Genomic DNA, 14,321 nt, shown 5'->3' on the forward strand with positions numbered 1-14,321 from the left:
AATGGCCTTGAATTTTTTTCTTTCCAGTCACTAATGTGGGCTCTCAGATCTACACAGCTGGAGTGAAATCCTGGTGAAATCTTGCCACTGACTTCAGTGGAGCCAGGCTTTCACCCCAGCCTTTATTTCAATACTGGCAGATCCAAGCATGTACAGAAAGCAGAATACTGAGTTCAGTTCTGACAGGAGAAACGTGCTTTTTGGGTGAAATCTACTCCACCTACCTGAGTACTGGGCTCTGTAAAAGGTGGAGTGTGATGTGTGTCAGAGAAGTGAGATCAGTCTCTCCAATCCAGGGCTAATAACTGCAGGGCCCTCACTCCCTCCTTCAAGGCTCCTATTCTGTGAGCTGAAATAGCAACCATTGTCTCTCCGTGCCAGTTGTGCAGGGCATTGGATCCAAGTAGATGTAGGCCTATGTCCCCCTTCCCAAGCTTGCTCCCACTGCAGCCTTCCAAGATGGCCTATGTGAAGCCAGCCTGGAGATCCTTTTCCTGGAGCTTAAGAGATGCATAGGCACCCTTGTGCAGCTGCTCTGTCCACATCTAGGCAGGGGGCTTTATTGATGCTGAGGCCTGGGAAGGGGTGTGCACCGATTTAGCACTTCCCTGAAGTGGCTTGGACCTATAGGGCTAGCATAGGGGTCTTGGAAGACATTAATGTTGCTCATGCAGACAGTCCAAGAGAGGGCCTCAGTGGAGTGAATCCCATGTGGGGAAGTAACTTCAATAGCACAAGAAAGTGTAATTTACAATTCTGTATTAATCTCTCCATTAATTCTCATACCAAAGCTTTAATAGAGGAAATGTACCTTAAGTATTTCTTGATGATTTTCAGATGCATAGAGTCTACCATCCCGAACTATGTCTTCTATTAGCTCCTGGTAATCCTCTGTTGGGGACACATGATATAATCACAGGTTTCAGAGTAACAGCCGTGTTAGTCTGTATTCGCAAAAAGAAAAGGAGTACTTGTGGCACCTTAGAGACTAACCAATTTATTTGAGCATGAGCTTTCGTGAGCTACAGCTCACTTCATCGGATGCATGCCGTGGAAACTGCAGCAGACTTTATTTATACACAGAGAATATGAAAAAATACCTCCTCCCACCCCACTGTCCTGCTGGTAATAGCTTATCTAAAGTGATCATCAGGTGGGCCATTTCCAGCACAAATCCAGGTTTTCTCACCCTCCACCCCCCCACACAAATTCACTCTCCTGCTGGTGATAGCCCAGGAGAGTGAATTTGTGTGGGGGGGTGGAGGGTGAGAAAACCTGGATTTGTGCTGGAAATGGCCCACCTGATGATCACTTTAGATAAGCTATTACCAGCAGGACAGTGGGGTGGGAGGAGGTATTTTTTCATATTCTCTGTGTATAAATAAAGTCTGCTGCAGTTTCCACGGCATGCATCCGATGAAGTGAGCTGTAGCTCACGAAAGCTCATGCTCAAATAAATTGGTTAGTCTCTAAGGTGCCACAAGTACTCCTTTTCTTTTTATGATATAATCATTTGCCTGTTAGACTCAGCTGCATAATCAATGAGGGCCACATTCTTCCCTTAACACATGAGTGAGCTGCTGGCCACTGGATGCAACAGGGAGGATGTGAGCGTGTAGGTTCACATGTAACACCAAACATCTGGCTCTCAAATTAGCAATCTTTGGTTTTTCAAATGACCTATAAATACACTGTACTATTTATTATGAGGTCACAAGCTGAGCTATTCATCATCAATCTGTCAAAGGCAAGAGAAAGAAGCAGCAACCTGGGGACAGCTCTATGAATTGTAACCATGTGGCATGCTTCAAACTTATTATGTTGCTAAAGAAATCCACACAAAATCCATCTTTAAATATTCTGAATCTTTTGCTGGATTTTTCATATTATAATCAAAAACTTTCTTAAAGGGCAGTTACAGTTGAGCCTGGGCAAAACCCTCCCAGGCAACAAAAGCCTTAAAAGGAAGGAAACTCCAAGCTAAGGGTGAGGTCTTCCCCCAACCAATGAATTACTCACTGTAAGTGAGACACTGCAGCCCACCAGTGGGTACAGGGAAATGTTACACCTAGCTCACACTGTCTGACAAAGCCTTAAGTCCAACCTCACCAAGAGTGACACAGGTGCAGAGGAGACACCCGGGGGGCGGGGGGGTGAAGCTCTGGCCCCACTGAAGTCAATGTGTGTTTTTGCCATTGACTTCAAAGGAGCCGGGATTTCTCCCCTGGGGTCCAGGTTAAGGGCTGAGCTTTGGGAAGTTTCGAGGGTAAGCATGAGGCTGGGGTTAAGGGTGAAGGAGATGAATGCGTGCAGTCAGGGTCGGATTTCCAATTGGGCACAGTAGGCATGTGCCTAGGGTCGCCGGCATTCTAGGGGCACCTAAAAGTTACAAGTGGGTTAAAGGTTTCATTTTTTAGGGAAAACACGAAGGTCAGCTGTAGGCGGGGGTGGGGGAGGAGGGCTGAAGATGCTGTGCCTAGGGGCACGGAAAGTGTAAATCCAGCCCTGTGAGCAGGACAGCCTGACCAGCTTCCTGAGGCTCATCGGATGTGCATCCCTGCCGCCAAAGGAAAGGGGCTGCTGACAGGAGAGGTTGTTGGGAGGAAGAGGGTGCCCCCCACCTCCTCTCACAGCCACAGGAACGGAGACAGCAGGCAGCCCCTGGGAGGGGGCTGAGTCCTGGTGCATCTTCCATTGCAGGGTAGGAGAGAAGGGCACGGGGAGCACCTCTCCTCCTCCTCCTCAGAAATGCCGGCGGGGAGGTGTTGCTACCTGCAGCACTCCACTGCCTCAGCCCGCCAGCCTCCACCAAAGCCTGTGAGCTTCAGGAGAGACGGCACCAAAGGGGATCTCTTAGCTGCGCTGCCCTCTGCTACGGCTCCCTCCTTCCCCTCCGCTGAGGTGTCCCCGGCTCCCTGCACGCTCCGTGAATCACCGTCGGCTGCCTTTCTACAGCGCCGCAGCCGGAGCTCGGCCGGGTTCCCGCCAGGTAATTCCCTTCAGTCCCCAGTCAAGCCCCGCTTTGGCGTTAATAGGGCACTGGCGTGAACGTGCAGCACCATGGGCGCTGGGGGAAACTTTCCCCGTGGGAGGCTGGCTCCTCGTCCCGCCTTTTCCGCCGCAACCCCGCCCACACTCCACCCCCCTGCTCTGCCCCAGGTCCCACCTCTGCCCACCGCTGACTCGCCGCTCCCCTGCTGAGGTCCCCCCTCCGCTCACTTCCTCCCCCCGGCCGCTCGCCCAGCTGCTGCTCGCCTCCTCACCCCCCTGACAAACCCCTCCCCGCCACCTGCCCCCCCACACCTGCCATGCAGCTGTCGCCGCTCCCCTCCTCATCCTGCTGCTGCTTCTCCCCGCTCCCCCCCCCCCCCCGCGACACCCTCCCTCCTTTTCACCTTAAAACACTAATAACATTCCCCTCGGGGAAGGGAACAGCTACAGACCAATTGCCAGATGGATTCCCCTCTGCGGGGCAGGGAGTTTGGTGTATGCTGTATAGAGAGAGAGGAAAAGCCAGGCTACCTGCGCCAAACTGAAGCCTAATCTCTCCTTTTGAAAAGTTTCAGAGTAGCAGCCCTGTTAGTCTGTATTTGCAAAAAGAAAAGGAGGACTTGTGGCACCTTAGAGACTAACCAATTTATTTGAGCATGAGCTTTTGTGAGCGACAGCTCGCTTCATTGGCATATTTATACCTGCCTCTGGAAATTTTCACTACATGCATCAGACGAAGTGGGTATTCACCCATGAAAGCTCATGCTCCAATACGTATGTAAGGTGCCACGGGACTCTTTGCCGCTTTCACAGATTCAGACTAACACGGCTGCCCCTTTGATACTTGTCACTGTGTAAAGTTACTCAGGGCTAGTCTACACTGGCAACGCTAGTCATGGCAGAGCCAGCGCTCTAAAAAAACCCCACCTCCACGAGAGGTGTAGCTACCGGCGCTGGGGGCTGTTATTGGAAACAGGCTTAAGTCCCCTGGTCCATTTTCAAGCTATCAAGCTATCTAAATTTATAACTATGGTATTGCTAGGATGCCTATTGCTATAGAAACTGCTACTTATTATAAAGGCCCTGATACAGCTTCCATTGTCTTCAGTGAGAGCTGATCAGAACCCATTGAAATGAATACCACTGAGTGCAGCAAGACCAAATTTGGCCATGTCAGGGATGAAGATTTCAGTGCGTAAGTCTTTATGCACAGAAGTGAAAGAGAAAGTATGAAGGTTCTTGTTGGAAAATTTTACAAGCTGACAATCAGACTGTCATAATCTGCAGTACAGGGTGGGAGTTGATGTAATTGCACATAAACAAGTCCTCTGCTCATCCAACCATTCAGCTAAGTCAATTTAATGCCAGATAAGCACAGAATCATATTTTTTGTCACTGGAAATACGTTAATATTACAATATATAAGTATGCAAAAAACTTTCTATGTTTAGATGCAAGAAAAGTGCACTAAAAATAAATAAAAGCAAACTCTAACAGAAGTAAAGTCAGTCAAACTCAATGCAAAAAAAAAGGGGGGGAGGGCTCTAAAACTCCTCCCAAAATGTTTGTGAAACAACAGGGCAAAGCAAGCCTAGGGCTTTGTATACACTGACATTTTTGCAGAGCCATCAGTGCTAGCATAGCACGAATGGAAGCACTAGCATACACCAGCCAGAAGCGTTTTAGCCACCTAGTCAAGTCTAGACTGTCTCTGAGCAGAGTTTGACAATACAGTGGTAAAAATGCCAACAGCCAGTCTATGCTAACATTCTCATGGCCCTCATGTTAGACCAGCAATAAACATAGACTAAGTATCAATGCCCCAAACTGCAAGGGTTCCATTTTTTGAGAGTTCTATCAGTTTTACAATGTGCTCCTCCTACCCTCCAGGGATTGAAAGGTTCATGCTCCCACTGTAATATTCTACATTACTTATCACCTGTTAATAGCCACTTACCATCGTATGTTACATAAGGCACCTGGAATCCTTTGGCACTATTCCCTTCATTTGACTTGAAGTGGATCCACAGTTTTTTAGACCTAGATGTGAAAGCTATAGGGCGTTCGTAGGTTTGGCAGGTTTCATATGTGGTCACAGAATTGGAGGAAGCTTCCAAAGAAAATGTACAATACGCAGCTGTCAGGCAACTCTTAATAGGCAGCAGGTTTAAAACAAATAAATGGAAGTATTTCTTCACACAATGCACAGTCAACCTGTGGAACTCTTTGCCAGAGGATGTTGTGAAGGCCAAGACCATAACAGGGTTCAAAAAAGAACTAGATAAATTCATGGAAGATAGGTCCATCAATGGCTATTAGCCAGGATGGGCAGGAATGGTGTCACTAGCCTCTGGTGTCACTGCCAGAAGTTGGGAATGAGCGACAGGGGATGGATCACTTGATGATTACCTGTTCTGTTCATTCCCTCTGGGGCACTTGGCACTTGCCACTGTCAGAAGACAGAATACTGGGCTAGATGGACCTTTGGTCTGACCCAGTAGAACCGTTCTTATGTTCTTAACTCTTCAGTTACTTAGTGATTAAAAAACACACTAACCTATAGTGACAAAAATGCTTTTATGGTAGGAGAATAACAGGAATACAAGTTAAATAAGTGCAGTTTACACCTCATTTTGCAAGCATTAATGTGCCAAGATTTTGCTGTTAGTCTGAACTGTTTTGGGCAATAGCCAGAGCCAAATTCTGCTCTCAGCTACAGGAGGCCAACTTCCACCCCAAGAGTCTAATTGAAAGGACAACTGCAGTTATTAGTTGAATACTTTAGGGTTCTTTGCACAGAAAATTCATCTGGCCTCTGGAAGGTGCAATCTCCCAGACCACATGTTATCTGGCAGTGCAGCAGGCTGACTGAATCAGGAGACAGCCCAGACCAGTGCCTAAGGGTATGTCTACACAGCAAAAAGCTGTGCATGGACTAGCCTACCTGAGCTAGTTTGAATCCAGCTAGCGCAGGTAACAAGCAATGGGTAGTACAAGCGCAGCACAGACCCTGGGTAGGTGTTCTGGTCACTTCCTCTCTCAGAAGCCTGCACTGTGCTGTGTTCACTGCTTGTTACCTGTGCTAGCTGGATTCAACCAAGCTCAGGTAAGCCAGCTTCTGCTGCGTAGACATATCCTGAGTGCAGGCACCAGGGAATCAGAGCTGCAGGAATTGAGTTTTTGTTTGTGGACAGAGTGCTCGTGTCCGATCTCCATAATCCCTTAACAGAATCACATCAGTGCTCAGTTCAAGCTTCTTTATCCCACTGGCGCTGTGCAGCGTGAGAGGTGTTACTACAGCCCTACAGTAGTCCAATGAATGCTTTGTGGAGGGGGGGGCATCCAGGGAGTGACTGGTCAGTGCATGCTCTGTTTTTTCTTTGCCAGGTGACCTGCAGTTGGTAAGAGGGCCTCTGCCACCTTGATCCCTGTGAAGCAAATGGGAGGCTTGCTCATACCCTGACCATGTAACTTGGCTCCATAATTATTTTCATAAAACATTTTTTTCTTATTTTCTTTTAGCTTCTTAAAACATATTGCTTGTGAAATGTGCCAGTGCCAGAAACTGAAATGGTTTCTCCACAGCACATGTAGAATCATAGACTCAGAAATGCAGGGGTGGAAGGGACCTTGAGAGGTCATCAAGTCCAGCCCCCTGCCCGGAGGCAGGACCAAGTAAGCCTCAAGCATCCCTGACAGGTGTTTGTCCAACCTGTTCTTAAAAATCTCCAATGATGGGAATTACACAACCTCCCTTGGAAGCCTATTCAAGAGCATAACTACCCTTGTAGTGAAAAAGCTTTTCCTAATATCTAATCTAAATCTCCCTTGCTGCTGATAAAGCCCATTACTACTTGTCCCACCTTTCATGGACATGGAAAACAACTGATCACCGCTCTCTTTATAACAACCTTTAACATATTTGAAAACTGTTATCAGGTTCCCCGGGTCTTTTTTAACTCAAGAGTATACAGGCCCAGCTTTTTTTAAACCTTTCCTCACAGGTCAGGTTTTCTAAACCTTTTATCATTTTTGTTGCTCTCCTTTGGACTCTCTCCAGTTTATTCACATCTTTCTGAAAGTGTGGCGCTCAGAACTGGTCAGCAATCCAGCTGAAGCCTCACCAGTGCAGAGGTGAGCGGGACAATTATCTCCTGTGTCTTACATACGATAATCCTGTTAACACACCCAGAATATTAGTCCTTTCCTCATCTGCATCACAGTGTTGACTCATGTTCAGTTTCTAATCCACTACAACCCCCACATGCTTTTCAGCGGTACCTCCACCTCACCAGTTATTCCTCATTTTGTAATTGTGCATTTAATTTTTCCTTCCTAAGTGTAGTATTTTGCACTTGTCTTTATTGAATTTCATCTTGTTGATTGGTCCAAGTGGAATGGGTCTCAATCCGGATGGTATTAGTATTCGATCCAGTCCAACCTGGGCAGGGCTCACCTAGAGGTAAAAGTACCCATAACTCTTTACCGTTCATCAACCCTTACAAATGCTATATGAAGGTTTCTCACAATGGCACATTTCAGCTTTAGGCCCTCGATTCATCTGGACCCAATTCCACATGATGATGGAAAGGATGTTGGAAAGGATTTCCAAATTCATTGTCAAATGAAACCTATTTCTCTACTCTTTAGAACTAGGCTTTAGGTGACTGGTTTTTAGTTTATGCACCAGGCGTGGAATAAGCAGGAGAATTCTGTTCTTCACCCTGAGGTCCATTGGAAAGACAGACATTATATGGTTTGGAAGATATTTCAGACTTACAACTTTTTCGCATCACCAGGTAGTCTCCACATTCATCTTCTATTGGCAGAAATATTTCTGGAACCACAATCAGAATGCGGCGCTTAGGAGGTGGATTTATAGTCCACGTACATTCAATGTTCGCAGGGTAATTCCCAGGATAGTTTGGGGATTCAACATATCCAGTGAAATCTCCAAGTTCACCTCCACAGTGTCTATCTGAAAAAGGAACACGTCACCCAGGGCCGGGGAATGAGGAGAGGGATATCTAGAGCCTTCTCTACAGTCATTGTCAGCAAAAGCAATAGACATATGAACCCATTTCTGTTTGCATATGAAACAGGTGAACCCCTCTGTCAGCTGCACATCAAACTGGTCCCTGCTTTTGCCTTTGTTTCTTTAAATAGTGAGATCCAGGCTGAAAAATAAAATTAGGAGCAGAACTATTAGCACAGAGGCATATGGTGGCTGTGAGGCTACAGCCGCTTGCAAAGGGGATGTAAGACACGACCGTGTCAGAGTTCTCCACTCGCTCCCATCCAGGGTAACATTTTTATACTCAGCTTTACACAGGGGTAAGTAACTACACAGGGTGTAAGGTATTGGAAATTCAAATATATGATGCACAATGTCTGCAACAGCTCAGGACAGAGTGAATTCTGCCCCATCCATTCAGAGGGTGCAGTGTGCATGCCTCCTATACCAGACCTGCTCCATTGGCTGCTGTCGGGGAGATGCAAGGCCATGACCTTGAGTCCCCTCCCTACCTCTTTTGCAGAAACGAATGCAGAAAAACTGGGATTGTGACTAGCCCCCATGCAGGATGTTTTGAACACTCTTCTTGTGCACCTGGGCGGGTCTGGGCACTTGCTGCCTTATAATATTGTTAAGGCTGTGGCATGCCCTACAACTGCAGCCCTTCGTTTACGAAGAGATGCAGCTACCAGAAGCAGATATATATAGTCAGGGTTTCATCAGAGGATTTTCTCTTCCCCTCATTCTCCTTGCTTTATGCCCTCATCTTCCTACATTGCAGCCACCATTATTCAGAAACCAACAGGGACTCCCTTTGGGCCTGTTCTGTAATAAGCTGGAAAGGTTACTGTTAAGAAGCCCAGAGAGCAGAGTGAGTTGCCTGAGCCGCATTCCTTCCCCCTGCTAGCCCAGGGAGAGAGAAAAGGAGACTAAGAACCCAACCAAATCTCTTGCATTACATGGCAAAGCCAAGATCTACCAGCAGTACCCAAGTGCGGCCCAACACTCCCAGGGTTGATCTTATGTGCAGACTGGCAAAATTAATGATTGTTAGCACAATAATACTACAAGCCTCATTCACAGAGCTAGATGCCTCAATAAGTCATCTAGGGACGTAACTCACTTGTGGTGTAAACAGGTGCAACTCCTGTGACTTCCCTGTGGTTATGCCCACTTGCACCAAATCTGAATTCAATCCCTACAACTCTCATTTTGGATGCTAATGACTCTGACCTGTTTCATTTCTAACTGGCTGAGAAATCCATTTGTGATACTTACTTTTACACTGGGTTATGTTTGTTGATCCATCAAAATCAGTCGTGGTGTTTCCAGGGCATGAAATACAATAATTTTGACCAAACTCAGGTTGGTAGGTCCCAACTGTGCAGCGAATACATCGGTGAGTTGTAGTATTATAAAAATGACCAGGTGAACATTGAACTGTAGGGGTTTGTAAACATGTAGTACAGTTACCAAAAGCGATTATGACACTAGAAAGTAGCTTTATGTATGTTTTTATAGGACTTATTATAAGCTAAGTAAATAACTAATGTTATACTTGTGTGGAGCTACAGCAATAAAATGAAGGCGTACTAGGCTCCTTACTGCATTTCCAATATCATAGCTCTTTTTGTGAGACCACAAATATAGCTCACAGTGCCACATGCTAGTTCCTGTCTAGAAGTGAGAAACAGCAGAAAGAAAGAGAAAGAATGTGTATCTGTCTGTCTGTGAGGAGCAAGGGGGTGGGGGGGAAGTAAATAACAGATAGTGAAAAAAAGAACATTTCATTAAATGGTCCAACCCTGATAGTTTTACACATGGCAAATCAACTGTATATTCATATATCAACGGAACAATTCTGCCACACTTATTTATACTGAGAAGTACAGTACTACCTGAACAGACTTGCTGAAATTCATTGTCTAGTAGGGCACTACGCACCATGATTAAGGGGAGGAGGATTTGGCCCTTCATGATTTGTACACTTGTTTTTGCAGGTCTTATGCAATGACTAATGCACATATTACGCTATACTCCCATAACAACACTCTTAGAATAATATAGAATAATCTATATTAGAATCATGCATTATAACCCCTGCCCCCTGGTTACATATGACTCCTGAACTTGTAAGGATGTGGGGCAAAATCCTGCACAGGACTTACATCCCATACATCTCCATTAGAACCAATTTTGATTACTGTTTGCAAAAAAAAAAATACAATGCTGCTTACATTAAACCTATGATTTTTAATGCAAATGTTAACAAGAAACTCCTTTGTGGTTAAAATATCATCACCACAGGATTCTCATCGTAGGTCACAGGCATTGGGGCTCAAGTGCCAATTATGTGGGACCTCCCTTAACTCAAGTTTTCAGGGGGGCTTCTGACCCACATGATGCCCATTAATCATGCTCCAGAGCATCCTGGCTAATTCCATTTTCAGCCTGGTCATAAAGGACTCCCTTCCTGCAGGAGCTAGTCAATGGTTCTGACTGTTGTGGATCCATCTCTCAGAACCTACTGCTCTTTAGTCAGACCCTGGATTCCTTTAGCTGCTTCTGTGGTTTCCAGTCAGCACATAATTAACATTATAGCCAGTTTGGGTACTTTGGCCTCTGTGATCCCAAAGGGTTGGTGGTGTTATGATTGTGTGGCTCCCTTGTGCATCCATCCATTCTGGTACTAAGGGGACCATCTTGCTGCCAGCCATCACTCAGAGACAGTCAGCTCTCCTTTGTCCTTGAGATTAATACCTGGTTTTTCCTATGTTCTTTTCTATCTGTCTTCACAGATCGTCATGACAAATCATTGACCAGGTTCAAGATATCTGCCAGACCATCTGGTAGTCCCAAAATGCCAAAAACTTGAGATGTAAGAGAGCTCCCACATGACTTGAGCCAGGGGCATGACACTCAAGTGTGAGAATGCTGGGAAACGATAGCTTTAAAAAGGGGACATATTTTGCCCTTTTAAACTTTAGCATTCATAACAACAGGGACAGTGTTGGTCTCTCAAAGCACTGCAGTTCATTGTATCTCTTCTTGATCTTACCTTTCGTCTCGCAGTCCTGAAACATTGATGCACCACTGTATTTTGTTGTCAGGCCTCCTCCACATGGAAAGCAGGCTGTCCGGCCAGCTTCAGGTTGGTATGTTCCAAAGGGACAAGGCAGACAGGGCTTGAAGCCATCAGAGGAATATTCACCCCGTGAGCACTGACCTAGAGAACATAAATACACATTAGCATAAACCTGAACTTTATGGAAGCTGTATCATGGCTGAACGAATATTACGCACCTGCTCCTCAGCTGGTGCAAATCATTTGGTCATAAGTATGGAGTATGAAAGTCTGAAACCAATTTTATGCAACAAAACATGGGTTGAAATAAGATCTTAATAAGTACGTGGCTGGAATCATTTACAGGCTTTAATACAATGATGTTTGGAATAAAATTGGTTCTATTTTTGCTACATGTTGCTTCAAAATTGTAGGACAACATTCCAGCCCTTTTTCCTTTTGTCTCCAAAATGGACACAAATGAAAGCATGAAAAATGCAGTGTTATTTTGCACCCATTTTCTTTCAGCCCTGATTGCCTGCACACAACTACACAACTACACACAACTCTCTGGGCATGTGACACAAGTAATCAAGCAAGGGAGGCTGCCGGTACAACTCACAGGAGGTACTCCAAAACAAAGTCCCACTCTGATCCACTGCTATACGGGGGAGAGGCTTGCTGAGCTGGAACTCCACAGATTTTAGGGAGCGAGAATTAGGGCCCAGTAGCTGCAATTAAAGTACAGCACTGCTCCCCTGCTGCCTGTGGCTTTTCTCATTTAAATGGAAGCAAGAGCCAGCACCTGCCCCATAGAAGTTGCCTATTGTAACATCAAAATGAACACTGACTGGTTCACAAACATTGGTGAACTCTTCAGTGAACCTGGTGTGAGGAGTTTCACATTTCATTATAGAAGAGTCTCAATGGGGCTAGCCCACTAATAGCATTTTTAAGTCATATAGCTGCAGATTATGTAGACTCTCCTGCCATTTTGTTAATGAGCTCAGAGTCTATAAAACAGGCAGCTGTACTAACCTAGCACTGAAACTATAAGTAGCAGAAACCCAGATTTTGTAGAATTAACAATTTATTTTTATTCTATACAATGATTATTATTAATAATCAGTAATTAAACAAACACTTTATTACTGTATCACCCTGAAACCCCAATCCAGATCAGGGGTTGTGCTAAACTCCATACAAACACATACTGCACCACAGTCCGTGACTCAAAATACTCTTGCCCTCAGACTCTGGGTCTTTGATATTGTCTCCACTCTGAATTGCTTTGCTCTGCTACGGTATGAAGGTAGGATTTACCTCACGGAACTGATTCTCTATCGACCCTGTGGATCCTTTATGGAAATCTCTGAAATAAAATCTGTCTTCAAAACTTGTAGCGAGCAACTGATTTCAATGACAGTGGTAAGTAATTACACTGCTCTGGATGACACAGAATCGTGCTGCAGTTGTTCAGCCATGCTGAGAAATTTTGCCCTTTTAAAGAGCTGTTGCGATAATAAACCGGTTGTTAGTTTTAGTTTATAGCTCCAATAAATCATTCCGTGAATGGCTGTTTTGTTAAGGAGTTAAATTGGCCTTGGCTTCGTTTCAAAATATTTGACTAAAAAACAAAAAGGACATTAACTACTGGTCATGATCAATGATGAAGAATTTTGTTTATGGCTAACAAATTCAGTTTAATAATGAGCTTCTCCTTCGTGTATTATAGGCAGCAGATAAAGTGATGTTATCTGGCTCATTATACTGAAACTGAATGAAGAAAAATATCATCCTAATTCTTGACTCTAATTTCTCCAACACAAAACACTTTTATCCAACCTTCTGCACTTTGTGGATACTCATTCATTTGCTCGTGGCTCTTTTCAAGTCCCTCTTTATTTTATAGGTATTTCTATGGCACACACATCTCTGTAGTGTCTGTGAGCCCCACAAATATTAATGAACTAAGCCTCAGAACGTCCCTAAGAGGTTAAAAACCCCCCCACAAACTACTTTCATTTTAGTGACAAGAAAAATGAGGTACAGAAGAGGTTAAGGATAGTAAGGTTAATTTTGAAAAGCAGGTAGCCAACTTAGGCACCCAGAATCAATGACCACTTTTGAAAGTCAGACTAAGTCACTTGCCAAGATCACACAGGAAGTCTGTGGCAGAGACATCTGGAACAGAACCCGATCTCCTGTATCTCAGTTCTATGACCTAACTGTGAGAACATCTTTCCTCCTAAGTGCTTCTCCTTTACTGTTTCTTTTTTGCTGAAGTTATTTTACTGGTTTAGATTTTATTTTTTAAATCAGGTGCGACTTTTCCCCCCAGACTTTTCTTAGATCTCTAGCTTCACATTATACACCCCCTGAACAAAGTAACAGCCCAACACAGTCTTTAGATATGCACAAGGAGCTCAGTGGAAGCCTTATGCACTCATCCAAGGGCAGAAGCTATGTGAACACACAATATATCTGAATGAAATCTACTCCACTGGATCTCTTTTTCTCAGCAGCTTTGCCATTTGCACATTACTTGTCTTCACAAATCACTTTCATCTGTAGTTACGTGCTGTAAAACCCACTGTGGAGGAAACTGATTTGAATTCAATATTTTGGAATCACATACAAAAAGCAGTGAAATTCTGAGTCACAGCTGCCACTCCATTTTTAACTTTCCCCATTGTTCTCAGGTACTGCCGGGGCCTTTGAGTGCTGGGTGATCTTATATAGCACACATGATACTTTCAAGGTGAGTGAAGTAAGGAGTGACGGCATCATTTCTGTGCCTTTTCTAGCTCTGTAGGGTGTAAGAACCTTACCTCCACATTTGGATATATCCCGAGCTCCAGTTAATTTTTGGTTTCCCAGGTTCTGAGGACTTGGGCAAGGTTCACAAGTTATTTGTCCTTCCTCATCTTGGTATGTTCCATTAGGGCATAAAACACAGAGTTCTTGTTCCCCATCATAGTATGTTCCGACACTGCAGTTAGCTAACAACATGAAAAAACATCTGGTGACCAAAATTCAATTTATGTTCTTCAAAGCCAGTAAGTTAAATTGGCAGGTACCAGGTTGCTGAATGACTTGCAGATTGATGCCTTGTACCTCTAAGGCAAACCCACTAGAATAGAACCACGAAAATGCAAGGGGCGGGGATGTTCTAGAATTTTGCAGAGTGAAATATTCCCTACAAAGAGAAAACCAATGGTTCTACTATAGTGCATACCGACAGAGACCACA

At 44.7% G+C, this 14,321-nt stretch overlaps 1 protein-coding gene across 1 annotated transcript in view; it reads right to left on the reverse strand.

Moving 5' to 3' along the window:
• SCUBE2 (signal peptide, CUB domain and EGF like domain containing 2) overlaps window positions 1-14,321 on the reverse strand; it is a 63,885-nt gene that overhangs the window by 622 nt on the left and 48,942 nt on the right. The window contains 6 exon segments of the mRNA XM_073347526.1: window positions 812-891; window positions 4,949-5,101; window positions 7,772-7,969; window positions 9,284-9,445; window positions 11,064-11,231; window positions 13,901-14,071. Of these exon segments, the coding sequence (XP_073203627.1) occupies window positions 812-891; window positions 4,949-5,101; window positions 7,772-7,969; window positions 9,284-9,445; window positions 11,064-11,231; window positions 13,901-14,071 (932 nt within the window).

Source organism: Lepidochelys kempii, chromosome 6 (assembly GCF_965140265.1).
Source record: "Lepidochelys kempii isolate rLepKem1 chromosome 6, rLepKem1.hap2, whole genome shotgun sequence".
Classification (NCBI taxonomy): domain Eukaryota; kingdom Metazoa; phylum Chordata; order Testudines; family Cheloniidae; genus Lepidochelys; species Lepidochelys kempii.